This window comes from Brugia malayi (assembly GCF_000002995.4).
Source record: "Brugia malayi strain FR3 genome assembly, contig: Bm_007, whole genome shotgun sequence".
In the NCBI taxonomy this organism is placed as follows: domain Eukaryota; kingdom Metazoa; phylum Nematoda; class Chromadorea; order Rhabditida; family Onchocercidae; genus Brugia; species Brugia malayi.
In genome coordinates this window covers 19,971-35,827 of record NW_025062284.1, presented here as the reverse complement: position 1 = coordinate 35,827, position 15,857 = coordinate 19,971, and the positions used below count along the sequence as shown (strand labels likewise).

The following is a 15,857-nucleotide window of genomic DNA, read 5'->3' as shown; positions in this document are numbered from 1 at the left end:
AAGAGCATTCATAAACTAGCAGTTGGGCAAGAGAAAAACGAAAATGTAAAAGAAAAAAACGATAAACAATAGGCAGATTAAAAACTGTTTGAACCTTTGATCTTTAATTGAAATAAAAAGCTTTCATTTGAATATTTCTGTCATTTCACAAAATTTTGTTCCATCATGTTCTTCACTGTATCTATAACACCAATCATCTGGTTCAATCTTCTACTTTGCATCGCTTCTGATAAAAATGAAACTTTCTATCCACCTAATTTCGGCGCTGCTGATGAAATTATTACAAATAATACTTATTCTGGTGTCTCAGATAGCTTTGATTACAACAACTTTGAACCATTATTTAGCTCAGAATTTCTGTTCGATCCTTCGCAATTCATTGATTTCGCTCAAGTGAGTGGAATTGAGGACATAAGCAGTAAAGAATCGAATTCTGAGACTGATCTGTTCACAATTACTCCTCATCCTCTCTTCATCTCATCTAGTTATGATGATTTCATTGTCCACACTAATTTGGAGTCATCACTTGCCTCAAATTTGGATTCATTATGGAGAGATGCCAATGGAGAATTAAAAACGAATGATGATAAAGCACGATATCCTTCCATTAGAGGTGAGACTTTTGCTTCAAATATGTGAAAAGATAAGTGAACAACTTCTTGTAATCTAAGTTATTTAGATGCTCAAAGTGGGACTTCTTCGCCACTTAATGTCGACACCGATGACATTATCACGTATATGCACTTACCTGGTTCACAACAAAATGTCGTTCCGATCTATTTTCACCAACTTACTCTTTCCTCAGACGGTACATCCGGTCAACATGGAAATGCTGAACTGATCAACATGGACAATAAGCACTTCTCGGATAACTTGAATGTCCCCAAGTACAGGGGAAATACCAATGAAGGATCAGAAACAAGTAATGACAAATTGCATAACGATTTTTCTTTCTACTTTTATAGTTTTTTTTTTACTTTCATTCAATCCATAAAATTAAACATATCTACCACACTAAAACAAAAAATCCACAATTATCGATCGAAATTCTAGAAGTAACTTAAAAGTATAATTTTTACTTCAAATATGTGAGATGATATAGACAAACGCTTAGTACCTAAGATATTGAAATCTAAGTTATTTAGATGCTCAAAGTGGGACTTCTTCGCCACTTAATGTCGACACCAATGACATTATTACATATATGCACTTACCTGGTTCACAACAAAATGTCGTTCCGATCTATTTTCACCAACTTACTCTTTCCTCGGACGATACATTCAGTCAACATGGAAATACTAAAGAGAGCAACATCGATAACAAACAATTCCTGAATAGCTTGAGTATCCACGACTTCAGGGGAAGTACCAATGAAGGATCAGAAACAGGTAATGATGAATTGCGCAACGACTTTTTGTTCTATCTCTCATAGTTTTTCACTTTCATTAACAGCATGAAATTGAAGATAGAAGTAATAACGAATCAAAAACCAAAACTCATTTCGTCGTTCAGAAGGCGACATTAAAAGTATGATTATTGCTTAAAACATGTGAGAAGATAAGTAAATAACTACTTGTCACCTAAGTTTCCGCCATAGATCATCATTTTGTTGTTGTCACATGCAAACTCATCAACCTAAGCATCAATGCAGAGATTGCGGCAAACTCTTCAGTAGGAAGAATATATTTTTTAAATTCGAAAAAAAAACTTTTTTTTGAAAAAAACAATATTTAAAAAAGCTCAATTTAAAATATAATGTATGCGGAAATATGTTTTAAAACATCGCTGACCATGGTATAGCAATATACAATTCAGAAAATGCTGCGACATTTTTCTAACCTCAGTTTCTTTTGTATATGACAAAAGTCCTGTGGCAGGCAGTCAGCATACAGTGACAACTGATTTTTTAATATCGCGACAGATTAATCTTTTTTTTTTAAATAAATTACTTGTCCATTACTCGATTACTTGAAGTTGGGAGTACAAACAATGACGAAAACTAAACTTGATTTCGCCACAAAAGAAAATTCACAATCATTTGTTGTGCTTTCCATTAGAAATATAGCATCAAAAGTAAAAAGTAATACCAAAAGTTTTGTTTCAAACATATGAGAAGATAAATAAACAGATTATTATGATTTAAGCAATTTGAAATGATAAAAAAAAATGATAATATGGTAAGATTATTTTATGCACTGATATTTTTATGATTTATCACATGGATTAATAATTGCAAAGACCAATATCATAAGAGTTTTTTAGACGAACGAAGCTACGAATGTGTCTATCGAGGATGTACTATGGTTACAAAAGATTACAATGAATATATAGCACATAGAAAAGCACATGGTCAACCCTTCATCTATGAATGTAGAGTGCCGGGTTGTGAGCCATCATTCCACCATGAACCATCATTTTACAATCACAAGCAAACGCATGAATCTCATCGTCAGTGCGAGCGCTGTGGCAAATTCTTCAGCACCAGGAATGGGCTACAAAAACACAAGGAGCACTGCCCAACAAAATTTCGTTAGTTTGCAAATTTAGCAAATTTTTGAGCACACATATTAGCCTGAAATAAAATTGACATGTGTTATGAAACACCTGTGACCGTTGAGTGACAATACAACGGAAAAATCTCAATTACATTTTTTGTTGTAGCTATACACTAATTAAACGTCTTCTTGTGATCTAAATTATTTGAAACGGGATCTGGTAAGATTATTTCATGGAAGTGATATTTTTATGGCTTATCAAAACTCAATTAACCATAGTGGAATGCCAATTACAAAAACAAATGTGAATTTTTTTAGATAGACGAGGTTATGAATGCCTTTATTCTGGATGTGCTGTGATCTCGAAAAGTTACAACGAATATCTAACACATAGAAAAACGCATCAGCCCTTCATCTATGAATGCAAAGTGCCCCGTTGCGGGCGAACATACAAAAATAAATCATCGTTTTGTCAACACAAGCAAACGCATGAACCTCCTCAGTGCAAGGACTGTGGCAAATTCTTTTGCCGTAGGACTGCATTAAATTTTCACAAGAAATCGTGTTCCAGAGCTCCTAGTTAGTTTTCCAAAGTTAACAAAACTTATGTGAGCCTAAGATAGAATGCACGTGAAATGTGTTATGAAAGATTTGTGACCGTTAAGTGACAATACAAAATTCATTAGACACATTCATTAAGATGCTATATATATTTTTTTTGCACTCAGTGATACCGCTCACGTCCTAAGAACCAACTGCTTAAAGACAGTGGTGACAATAGCGCTTCAATATACATTAACAAACATTGAAAATATCAACAGAGGAAAAATTATCCTTTCACTCTTAATCAAATTGCTTTATTTTTCTAATTCGTGGAATGTATGCAGAAAAGCATACATTCCACGAATATTATTCTATCCACAAAACCAAACTGCGACAAACTGCAATTATTATTATTTTTTTGGCGTTATAAAACTGAAAATTTTCATTCTAGAAAACGGGACACAATTTGGGCATTCTTCGCAAGCATGAGGAAAAGACGTAACAATCGGACGTTTTCGAAGCATCAGATTGTAGCGACCGGTTAATAATTTTATTTTACCATTGGATTTTTTAAATATTTCTCCCCTATTTATTATTCCATGAATATCACAGAAATGCATAAATGTACTAATTGGCAATAATATTCGGAGGCAAGCATTTAAATGTACAAAATGCGCTCACAACTGAAATAAACGATTTGTCATGCCAAAAGCTAATATGAAAAAGCATCATAAATGAGAAGAAAGTATTTACCTAAAAATTTATAACAAAATTGGCATCGCGAAGTGGTTTTAAGCAAAGAAATGGTATTATAAGAAAAAAGCATACCACTTATAATTTAGCCTAAACCTTAACGTGTAAAATAGATGGCAGATATTATGTTTAATGGAAAAACTTCGAGTATTCGACACTAAAAAATTTTTTAAGTTAATCATTGAAAAGTGGATGTAGAAAAACTTCTTTAAGATCTTCACAAGAACAATATTGCTTTTCTATATATGAAAGGCACTGTTTCACATCTAATACAGAAGGCGACAAAACCAACATTTATCATCAAAATCAAAATTGTCGTTAAAAAGAACAACAAATGTGCATTTACTCCAATAAAATATGCAATTCTTCATATAATCATATCATATGGAAAAGGATTAGGATAACACTTGCATTTAAGCTTAGGGTTAGGCTTAGGATGATACCTATACTTACACACACATTAGATGCTGCAACATTTTTCTCGTCATTATCACTCATTCAGATGTATTAGCTGTCGATGACTAATGAATCATTTGCTTAAAAGGTTGACAATGGTGAAAGTGATGCTTCAATGATACATCAACAAATTTTGGAAATATCAATATAGAAATGAATACTGTTTGCCCTCTCGGCTAAATTGATAATTCATGAAAGATATGCATTCCATCTGCTAAGCCAAACTGCGACTGTTCATTTATTTTAGCTGAACAAAGTAGCACCTAAAAAATTTTTGTGATCAGTTTATGATCTGATTTTATTTTCATAGTTGTTTATAATTAATTATCATATTTATGACAGCTTAAAAAAAAGTAACTATTGACCCTTGAAAAATAAATGTAGCAGAATTTCCGAGGACTTCAGATCTCCTTAAAAACAATTTATTAAATACATAATGTGTCAAAGTTTTTTCCTTCTATAATAAAGCATAATTTACCAATATTTGTGACTTAGCAAAAACCTAAATGTGAAGGAAAAAAATTTTCCCTCAAAATATTTCCTCAATTAAACGACAAATTTCCGCTTAACTTTTCCCAATTTTCTAGCACTGAAAAATTTAAAAAAGTAAATGGCTAAGATTAAAATCTTTACAAAACAATTTATCTACGATGGGAATAAAGAGAAAATGATTAAGATAAGATATATACTAAGTGAAAATTTGCTCACTATTATTATTTTACAAATTGATAGAAAAGCCTAGCACTTAATACATCGAATCATTTTGCAATTTGTCTGCAGTCTACTAAATCGCTTATGATTCGACTTTGACACCTATCATGTCAACACACAATAATATTTTTTAGTCTACCACCGAATAAGTTTTTTGCTGTAACTGGCTTACCATTAATCACTCTTATGATCTACATAGAAACAAAAAATGGTGCAATCGTAATTACGAAGTATTAAACAATGCTGAAGTAAGTAATCTTCCGATATCTTTAAGCCATATCTCGTGAAAATTATAATTTTATACATATTGGTGATTAAAGTAAATGGGTAAAATTCATTTGCAATTAAAAATTAAAAGAAAAACTAAAGTGCATCAAAGCTAATCGTGACCCAATTCATTTTTTTATTATTATTTACAAAGTACTCAAATCACCAAAAGAGAAAAGAAGTAAATATTAAAAAATATTACTTTGGTCATTCAAACAAATGCTGAAGTACTGATTGTTATACCCTATTTTAAATTATCTGGTATAATGAATAAATTAACCATTATCATACCCTTATGCTCTTAATTGTTTGGTGACATAGTCTGGCAGCAAAATTAGTACTTAATCATCACAATAAAATTGGACGATAGATTTGAAAATTCCTTTCAACAAATTTATTCGTAATTTTTTAACAAAAAAACAAATGTCACAATAAATAGGAGTTAAATTCATCACTTCAATCAGTAATGTATTATCAGTTAATTTTTGATTAAACAAACAAATATATTTTCAAATATTAATGGAATTACTGCTGCAAAACAAATCATATGTATGGAATATTATTAACTCAATTATTAGGTAAAGAAATTAATTTAGAAGAATAGATGGGAAGAAAGATACATGGAATGATCAATTGAAATGCTATTAAGGTACCAGGCAGTACCTAAGAATAAATATTGGAAATAAGTTAATATATTTCCAATTGTCATTTGATTTACGTCACCAAAATTTAAAACTGAAACTTTTACAATATGCAAATAACTCACTCAATATTTTACTTACTACTCAATATACTATATTTTATTAAACAAAGCAGACAGGATTATTTAATACTACACAATTAATTAAATATTTCACCATACGATGACATTTAATCCCTGCCATTCATCAATTTCCTTTATGCAAATGTTATCTCCATTTTGTCAACCAAACTTTTGAAAATTGTCCCATCTTTTCAAACATCAAACATCGCTTATGTTGAAATTCTTTCTGATAATAGCAGTGGATGCATGTCAAAAAGCAATAATTAGCAAATTTCAGGTGATGCTTCCATCCGATGAAGTTCCCATCGGTGATACTATCAACAGATGTGAAGATGCGACTTTATTAAATGAACCCAATTAAATGCATGAAAATGATTAGAATCTCATTCTTCAGGTCGTATTACTGAAATGATGGAACAATACTCTTCCTAAGTATCAGATTTACGTACGCGCTATTGTAACACTTCCTTCCGGATTCAAAAGAGCATTCATAAACTATCAAGCGAGGAGGTTAAAGAAAAAATATGACAAACAGCGGACAGAGCTCAGGAATAGCAGAAAACCTAGGACTTCCCAGGGAAATAAAAGAATTAGATTTGTCGCTAATCAATTAACCGTGGTATTCTTGAATCAATTATGAACATTCTCGATTCTATTCAAAAGGAAAGAAGAAATTTATATAGAAATGGTTTATTAAGAACAAGGTATAAAATAAGTCAATGAAGAGAAGTTAGAAAAAATTTGGAATTATACAAAAGTTACTATGAATTAGCATTCGTCGTTAAATCCAGACTACACAACTCGAGATATTATCCATTCACAATGGAGGACTTTTAATTAAGCTGTTGACTTCCCGATTCGTAGCATCAAATTTGTCATGGAAGTTTCTTGATTTGAGTAATTTGGTGTCTCACAAAGAATTATTGTAAAGGTTCGTTCTTTATGGAAGATGGATGGTAATATTATATGATAATTAGTCAATAGACGATCATTGATCGTTTGAAGAAACCGTTTCAAGGTTTGAATGTGGATTTGCTAAGGAGTTGCTTGAGTTGTAGTTTAGGAGAGTTCTTAAGATGCCAAGGCAAAAGCTCTTCGAGAGTATGAAAAAAGTTATTGTGTAGAACTATAAATGAAGAAAGAACTAGATAACGAACTCTTCCTAATGGGTGATTTATAAAGATATGCTGTAATACTATTGTGAAGAGAGTTACCTGAACAAAAAAGGAAAACCTTAAATATTAGTTATCAGAGTGAAAATGTGTGAATCGGTTTTTGGTATTTAACCATTGATGATAAGCTGATAGTTAAAAACAAAGATGAAAATTAGATAAGTAGTTCATTACATCATAACACTCATTTGCATTCATTTTGAATCATTTGATGAGAAATACAATTGAAGTTATGAAATGAACTGTTCTTAGATTGGATTACAACAGCTCTTTCTGGAGTCCGAAAATCAGGAAAAAAGAACATGGAATTCCTGTTTTTTAAAAAATAATTAAGATCCTAGCTGACATTCGCTTCCATCTCCATTTGGCTTTACAACTAAGTGATTTAGTCAGATGTTAGAATGCTGTTTCAGCACTTCTATTGTACACAATTTCGTTCTCTTCAACATAACTTTGTCACTTTGATTTTGCTAATATTATGATTCGGTCGCTCAACTTAAATTTCTAATTGAACCCATTTCGACTGTTTCAATACGAATGTCCCAGCACTACGGTTCACAGTAACCACCAATCCTATCAATTGTCACAAGCTGTTGCTCCCATAAGTGCTTTAGTCATCGATTGAGTGAGAGGATGGCAAGTCAGCTGCTTTCTGCGTCCATTATTATGCGTGGTATTACGATGTGATAACTGTGGTCATATCTCTTTGAAATATAAGAGAAATTTAGAGAGTTCAGACGGTGAGGAAATCATACCCGTACATATTTTTTATGCAAATTATTTAAAATTAAAGTTTACAAAATATGTAGCTAGATGAAAGACAGGTTTAATAGAGTGAGAAGGAAAAATAACTCCATCTTTATTCTCTGTAGGGGCGCTTTGCAGTCGGTGAACTTTTTATTGTTGTGCGCTGAGGTGAGACTGCGCTTGATTTTCAAGTTTTTGCTTAAATCTGAAAATGTCAAAAAGAAGATACAGGTGGAAGGAGAACAGGAGGAGGAGAAATGAGAGGGATCTAAAATGGTGTTACAGCATATGAAATGAAGTGATAGTTGTCACTGTCGAGTATCATTTGCAAATACACCATGGAGCGACTGGCTACACTTGAACTGAAATTACAGCCAAATATTGTTTGGAGAGATAGTGAGATGTATTTTCAGGTTGAGAAATTGTTGATTCCTGTCACTCTTAATATAACGTTAACGCTAATTGTTTGAATTGGTATATATCATACCAAAAAGGATTCGAATTCTGTCTTCTATTATAAGTTCGATCCGGTCCATAATCATACAACCGAAAATGAAATCGTCGACGGGATGGCTAGAGCTCTCAAAGCTTGCAAGTAGTCAGAAAATTGGATTGCACAGCAATGGAACTTTATTGACTTCATTTGACCTTTACTTTCTTCTACTTGATGATTCGAACGAAACACCGCAGTGAATGTTCTTCACTGTCATTACATTAAGTGATAAGTTGGTTATCTTACATTTATGGGTAATGATTTAAAACAGAGAAAAATCTATTTAATAGTGAAGGCTTGTCGAATGCTGCGGAATAATTGCAATTGTAATTGAGATCACTGAGATTCGCCGGTCAAATTCTCTAGGGGGATTGATCTTGGTGAATGTCATGCAAAAATGGAACTTGAGACTGCTTCTGGAACAATTTCCAATCAATATGCTTCTAGCTCACAGTAGCTCGAATCGCTTTACGTAGTATGTTTAAATTCACAGATAAATGGAATCGGATGCGTGTTGATGCTAGCTATAATAAATTTTGCACTAAAAGCCGAATTACAAACATAAATCAGAATAACAACCGGTAAAGATTATCCAACCAAGAGTGACTGCAACTTGTACCTGAATCTGAAATCCGGAAGAGGCAGGCTGAATCAAATAGCGTCAATTATTAATTAATTGCATCAGAACGATGTACAAAGTGGTGTCACTTTATAAAAAATACATTCGTGCAACAAACTGCGTTATTACCACAAGTGCTCATTGTCACTGCCTTCAGAGAACGCTTTATAAAATATTTCTTGTCAGTGAACTTAACTCTTCAATTTACTGAAAAGCAAGAGATGTCGCAGTTTAGAAGCTAATGAGTTAAAAAGTTAAGGAATTCTCTTCAGTGAATTTCAGATGACATTAGCCCAATTATGTCATTAACTATCATTTATCATATTATCCTTAATCTATCCTTTATCATATTGATCATAAGAATAGTAAGATATTTCAGAGACTTATTCAAAGCAATTGGCTTCCAGACCGCCCCTCCTATACTCACAACACTTACTGTTATTACATATGGTACCATCGGTATCCTCGTATTCTTCACCAAAAAAACTCCTCTTTACATGCATCAATTCTACGTCATTTGCAACTGTTCATTGGTTTCTGTATTTTACCTTCGAATGTTCCCTACACATACTGCGTGGTTTGTATTGGTATGCTTTGGGTTGATGAGTTCGTTATTATTTGGGGTAAGTTGATGAGTTCGCTGTACCATCTAAGTAATATTTCTGTGAAACCCTCTCTGACTGTAAGCAGTGCATATGAGATTGTGGACAGTTGCAGAATCGTATGAATGCGATCATTGCAACAAATTAGATCGCCGATCAAAATGACCAGAAAAGGGGAAAGACTTGAGAAAAGAGATAAATTTTATCTTTTAGAGAAGATAAAACATTCTAATCTTAATTATTCCATAAAGAGATTGAATTGATTCCTAATCGAATACAAGAAAGCATTCAGATGCATTCGCAGTGCTTGCACCCATCGGTCCATTGCGACGTATCAGTGGAAAAGCTCACGAATACAGCGACCAAGTAAGTAAGGCAATTACTTCTCAATTGCTTGATATAATAAGCATTAAGAATTGCGACAACTGCTTGCTCCTTACAGTATTGCGATTCTTAATGTTCACAGCTGAGGATAGAAATGACGAGCGGAGGGAAGAAATCGTAAGTTCTCTTAGGCAGTGAGCTTTCTGCTGTGGTAGTAAGTTCTATTTCTCTTGTTGGTTGACTACCATCCGCTTCCCGAAAGAAACAAAGAAAAAGAAAAAATTTTTTAAAAGAAAAAAGGTCTTTGTAGATCAATTTTGATAAAATTCTTTATTTTCAAAGCAAATTTTAGCAATTCTGTCCTTGACTCCTACAAATCGTTCACATGAGATTTATAACATAACTGAAAACATCAGACATGAAAAAAGAAACAAAAGCAGCTTTTTCAAAGTTAATCATTCAGACAAGCAAGAGATGTCTTGTCGAGCCAAAACAACAAAAAGTGAGGAGAAGCCTAAAATAAGCTCCAACAAGGCTGGATTCAGTATTTTTCATCGATTTAGCACATCATATCTTATCTTTCGATAGATCCATGTCTTGAGTCCTAAAAATTTTGAAGTGAACTTTGTCTAAATTACAGGAAGCAAAGAGCAAACATATCCAACAGCGTAAAGCGTTAGGTCACAAAAGTAATATATGTGATGAAACGATCCGGAAAATTTGCACAAAGCTTGGAACATCCAAGAATAAAAGAAAGAAACGAAATTTAAAATCTACGATGCTCTGAATGATGGATGTATTCGTGGAAATTTTTTCGTCGAACAGGTATCGGGAAATTGGCACTTACGAGATTAATTTTTGAATCGAAATAAAAAAATAAATTGAAAATCTCATTCTGATTACAAATCCTTCAGAACGCTTCATTCTTTTCGCCGCTATCAATGTGATTAACATGTTTTTTTCTTTCAATAAGTATTTTTTTCAAATAAGAGCAATCAAATAAGTATTACCTGCTCAGAACTTTATCTAATTAATTCCTTCAATTAATTTTCATAACGCGACAGAAAGATATGGGAAATCTAAGCTGTGAAATAATTATTTCTTTGGGAATTATTTTCTTGCCAAATCATCTTCTTGACCTGCCAACTCGGTAACTGACCAGTCATCCCACAATCATCAAGCGAATCATCCCACAATTCATAATGCTTAATAATGCGTACTATATGATGTTAAATTTAAGCTAAAATTAGTAAATATACAAATTTCAGCATCAGTTCGTCTTGGCATGGGCGACTTCATTTTCTATAGTTTGCTGGTAGATAAAGCCTCCGCGACACGTAGTACAATGTGCGTTGCTGACTCAATGGCTGGCTGGCTGGCTGGCATACTCACCCTGGCAGTACTGTCTAGCTACGATGAACCCACTACAGCACTGTCTGTTCCGATCGATTACCATCGCTGTACTGCTACATTCCGGCATTTATCTGTTCGTCGAACCATTCCATAATCGCATAGTGATGAGCACAAAATTATTTACCTCTGGACAAAACAGAACTATCTCCACCATATGACTTCTCCAGTTGCAGGCAAGTTCATCAGTTCATAAATTTGATACATGCCAAAGATCATAAGGGATCATCTTAGTGACAGCATATTTTGCATTAAAAAACAATACAATGGAATCAACGCTACATTATGAAAGAAATAACGAATAAATAAAAGAAAGTGAGAATGCAATCAACAATGCCAAATTTAAGAATAAAATACGAAGATGAAACGAAGGAGTCAAAAAGTAAACAATATAAACTAATTAAAAATGCAATACATTCTAGGTATAAATAAATGAAGCGACGAATACTATTATTATTATTACAAAAAATCTAACACTTTAAGTCAAAGAGTGAAGCAGTTGAATTAAATCCTTGCTGAACACCACCGGTGCTGAATTCATCAAAGTTGAAGTGATACAGCCAATCATTATGCCGAAACAATTAAGTTGCAATTCAAAGCAGCATAACAGTTGAAAAAATCCACTATTCCTAGAAAGTTCAATCTGTATTAATATTAGATTTAAGACTGAATGTTTCGTAAAATGTGAACCGAGGGAAGTTAGGCAATGAATCATTAAATTTCATCTTATAAATGTTTCGTATAATATCAATTGATTCAGATAATGAAACTTAACTATTACATACTTCTCTCAAAACTTTACTTCGCCGAAATAACTATTTATTACAAGTACCGATTATCCTCCAACTTAAAATTACTATTTTACATGTTTTCTGAAAAAAGCTTTAGAAAAAAAATCCGAAAAGATTATGCTTCAAAGTGCTAAGGAAAACGAAGAGCAAATAATTTAACCTATTGTGAAAAGTTTTCTAGAAAATTCCAAGAGAAGGAATATCGATTGCCAAAAACCAATCGATTGGTAACCAAAACTGCATGAGATCCAAGCAAAAAAAAAAAAAAAAAAAAAAAATAAAAGCAAAAAGACACAAAAAAGAAACAAAAGAATGATTGATGATGATTTCGATAAGAATGAGACGTTGGTCATGGTCGTTTAATAGAAATACATGTAGAAATAACATCAACATAGTTCACAGTAATATTTTTGTTTCCGAAATTGTACTTTCCTTTGTGTTATTCAAGTAAATGAGATTAAAGGTTGTCTTTATTTTAGTTCGAAGAAGTTTCGGTAGAATTTATACTTTCTAACTTAACTGCTCACGTCGGCTTACGCCGTCAACTCTGCTTTCCGATCAGTCTAATCATAGAGAGGATAACAGTTTTCATAACATTTAAAAGAAGGAAATTCGCAAATGGTAAAATGGTGAACCGTGAAACGTTATAGACGTAGCTAACAAATCATATTTGAAATTTTGAATTAGATATGAAGGGATTTTCACCACCGTAATTGCTATTCCTGCAATAGCTGCAACTGTTTTCAAAGTCCAATAGTCAGGGTTAGAGGCATGACTAATGCTAGCAACAGAACTAAATCTGCTAACAATTTCGTTTTATCAGTGTCACTTACTCTGTCTGCAAGTAAAATCTATATCTAGTAAAAAATACCGTAATGACAGCTTAGTCTTAAACATTTTTTACTTCTGATAAAATATAGACAAGCAACCATACTTTTGGAACCTCCCCGACTTCTTTTAATATAACAGTATGACACTCTCTGCACGTCCATAATGCGTTGACTATATCATCTAAACCTTTTAAGTCTATTCTCGCTACCACAGCATTAATCCCTTGTTTGACCAAAAAAAAAAATCTAGTACTTGGATCTGTGTGCTTGATTAGTATGTACTCGCGTTCAGTCAACATGAAAACATTCCGGTAGACACTAGTAGCTTTTAGATTTGACAAAAAAATCTGTGTTGATGTTTGCTGTACATTTATATTACTAATAGTACTTTTGCTTGCATCTTCAACGCTCTGAATAGCAAAAACCACAAAGGCATTTAATTTTCTCAGCACTTTCAACCAGTCCTTTATCTTAGGTACAAAAAGAGGATTATATATTAATGTCCATACCTCATCAAGGACGATAATAGATGGAGTGCCATCAAGAGATATACTAATCCTGTGAAATAATAAGTCAAGACTAGCCCAAGAGCAACGGGATTTTTGAGTAAGCTAGCCATTTCAAAGCCAAATACTCTTGCTTTTGAAAAATCTATCAAATCTTTATTGTTATCAAATACTTCAGCATGAGAGCTATTACCATGCCACATAGATATCACTCCAGCTAGAGTATCAGAACCTGCAAGTCCTAAAAATGGTACTAGGTTTCTGAAGGATCTATCTTCCTTTCATAATTTAAAATTTCCTTCAATTATTTATCATTATTTAACTATTATATGGTTAAATTTCTATTTTGTGTACTGTTATTGCCGCTAATAATAAATACTAATAATAAATATATTAAAGCATAATGAAAATTTATCTAAAAATCCTTGAGTATTTTCAGAACTTAGCTAAAATTTTTTTGACACCTCCTGATTATTTCTGTTGTCAGGAGGTGTCAAAATTGCGCCTCGAAAAGTTGTAGTCTCAAACTGTGGATGGTAATCTATGGCAAAACAGCCAAGAGGGACAAGAATTTTAAAAGAATATTCTAAAATTAAGAATGATATAGAGTCATTTTCAAAGCTAGAAAGTGATTATAACGATGCTATCAGTTTAATGAAATCCACTATTGATGAAAACGATGAAGAGTTTTTCTCTGAAATTGAAAATAAATTACTAAAATCAGAAAAATTAATCAAGCGTAAAGAAACAAATTTCTTATTTACTGATGGAGCAGATAATACTGATTGCTTCTAGAAATCTACTCAGGAGTTGGTGGAACAGAGAGCAATGATTGGACTGAAATATTAAAATTTTTTAATCGATAAAATTATATTGGAAAAAGAAGAAAATGAATCTACTTCTGTTCCCTTTGTGGACTGATGAAAGAAGCTAAATTTATTTTTGTAACATCTCGGGTTGTTTAATCCTTTGGTAAAGGTTTGGTCACTTCAAGTGTATGTTCACTTCTTCAAGCTCATGGCTTTAAAGTTCGCATTAAAAAACTTAACCCATATCTAAATATTGATCCTGGAACAATGAGCCCAACCCAGCATGGGATGGTATTTGTTACTGAAGATGGTGCCGAAACTGATTTGGATCTTGTGCATTATGAGCGTTTTACTGGAAATAAAGCAACTAAAGACACAATATTACAACTGGTAAGATGCATCATTAGTTATTGAAAAGGAAAGACGTGGTGATTATCTGGGCAAAACTGTGCAGGTCATTCCTCATGTGACGGATTTAATCAAGTCATTTATTTTTAATGGTACGGAAGACTTAGATTTTGTGATATGTAAAATTGGTAAGACTGTAGGTGATATTGAAAGTCAACCAATTTTGCAAGTCATACGCCAAATTAGTTATGTAAACTCGGAAAACAAAGATTTATTCTTATTCACTTAACCTTGGTACCATATTTGGCTAAAGACAAAACCAACACAGCATTCAGTTCGAGAGCTAAATTTTGCAGGACTGCAGCCAGATATATATTATGCCGTAGTGAAAAATAAATTTCTGATAATCAAAGAGGGAAAATAGCCAATTCTTTATCTAATGTAATAACCGTTCCTGATGTAAGCCATATATATGAATTACCTGTCATATATAATCAATATGGACTCGGTACATAAATTCTGGAGCATTTTCATTTCAGTAAACCAAAACCAAATCTGACAAATAGTGCATTCTATGAGAACCCAATGCAGGAAGTTACTATTGTGTCTACAGTAGAGAAATATATTGAATATCCGAGTAAAAGACAGATCTAAAGATGATGGATCTACCCACCCTTCGCACATCGTTCTTTTGCATAGCAATCACAGAGGTAATGCAACGTTACTAAGTGATGGTCGAGTAAACTCTGATTAAAAAGATGCGCAAAATTAAGTTCTAAGAGAGGTGGCTGATGATGTACTAAACATATATACTATACTATAATAAAAATATTAGGGGGGGGGGGGGGGGGAGGGGGTGGCAAAAAAAAGTTATCGTGCAAAGCCGCAAAAGAAAGCAAAAAATTTAACATTAAGCTTCAAGATAGAAATACTATCATTCATTATAGAATATTATAGCATTTATGATAACTTTCATCTGCAAACGGAAATGATGTAACTGTTACAGCTAACGTTACATACAGATCGTTCTACGAAAAGTATGATGGTACATATTGCTCCGGAAGAGACAGGAAGATTTCCTTATTCTCTGAAGAGAAACTGTCGGAAAATTCTTTCCATCCTTTCAACAGCTTCGATCCATTTCTTATCGTTTCGTTTGATTAACTATAGTTCACTGTACAGCAATTTCATTATTGTCGACGAGTCTCCATATTTTTC

At 32.9% G+C, this 15,857-nt stretch overlaps 4 protein-coding genes and 4 pseudogenes across 8 annotated transcripts; 7 read left to right on the top strand and 1 right to left on the bottom strand.

Moving 5' to 3' along the window:
* Nucleotides 1-165: 165 nt before the first annotated feature.
* Nucleotides 166-3,527, top strand: Bm17074 (Uncharacterized protein; the record flags this gene model as incomplete). The annotated part of the gene is made up of 6 exons (XM_043082632.1): nt 166-613; nt 680-922; nt 1,146-1,388; nt 2,263-2,529; nt 2,814-3,074; nt 3,490-3,527. The coding sequence occupies 6 exons, from the start codon at nt 166-168 to the stop codon at nt 3,525-3,527; spliced, it is 1,500 nt and encodes a 499-aa protein (XP_042938566.1).
* A 4,446-nt stretch (nt 3,528-7,973) lies between these two features.
* On the top strand, nt 7,974-8,377 carry Bm95 (Uncharacterized protein; the record flags this gene model as incomplete). Its single annotated transcript, XM_043082631.1, has 2 exons — nt 7,974-8,075; nt 8,321-8,377. 2 exons carry the CDS (start codon nt 7,974-7,976, stop codon nt 8,375-8,377), a joined length of 159 nt encoding a protein of 52 aa, XP_042938565.1.
* Nucleotides 8,378-9,608: 1,231 nt separating this feature from the next.
* Bm9464 (Uncharacterized protein) lies at nt 9,609-11,452 on the top strand (the record flags this gene model as incomplete). The annotated part of the gene is made up of 4 exons (XM_043082630.1): nt 9,609-9,642; nt 9,914-9,987; nt 10,586-10,634; nt 11,214-11,452. The coding sequence occupies 4 exons, from the start codon at nt 9,609-9,611 to the stop codon at nt 11,450-11,452; spliced, it is 396 nt and encodes a 131-aa protein (XP_042938564.1).
* Nucleotides 11,453-13,538: 2,086 nt separating this feature from the next.
* Bm18228 lies at nt 13,539-13,787 on the bottom strand (annotated as a pseudogene). Its single transcript has one exon. A coding segment is annotated over exon 1 (249 nt).
* A 483-nt stretch (nt 13,788-14,270) lies between these two features.
* On the top strand, nt 14,271-14,330 carry Bm18227 (annotated as a pseudogene). The gene has a single exon. A coding segment is annotated over exon 1 (60 nt).
* Nucleotides 14,331-14,558: 228 nt separating this feature from the next.
* Bm9463 (CTP synthase, putative) lies at nt 14,559-14,928 on the top strand (the record flags this gene model as incomplete). Its single annotated transcript, XM_001897462.1, has 2 exons — nt 14,559-14,681; nt 14,746-14,928. 2 exons carry the CDS (start codon nt 14,559-14,561, stop codon nt 14,926-14,928), a joined length of 306 nt encoding a protein of 101 aa, XP_001897497.1.
* Bm18226 lies at nt 14,892-15,278 on the top strand (annotated as a pseudogene). Its single transcript has one exon. A coding segment is annotated over exon 1 (387 nt).
* Nucleotides 15,279-15,318: 40 nt separating this feature from the next.
* Bm18225 lies at nt 15,319-15,612 on the top strand (annotated as a pseudogene). Its single transcript has one exon. A coding segment is annotated over exon 1 (294 nt).
* Nucleotides 15,613-15,857: the final 245 nt, after the last annotated feature.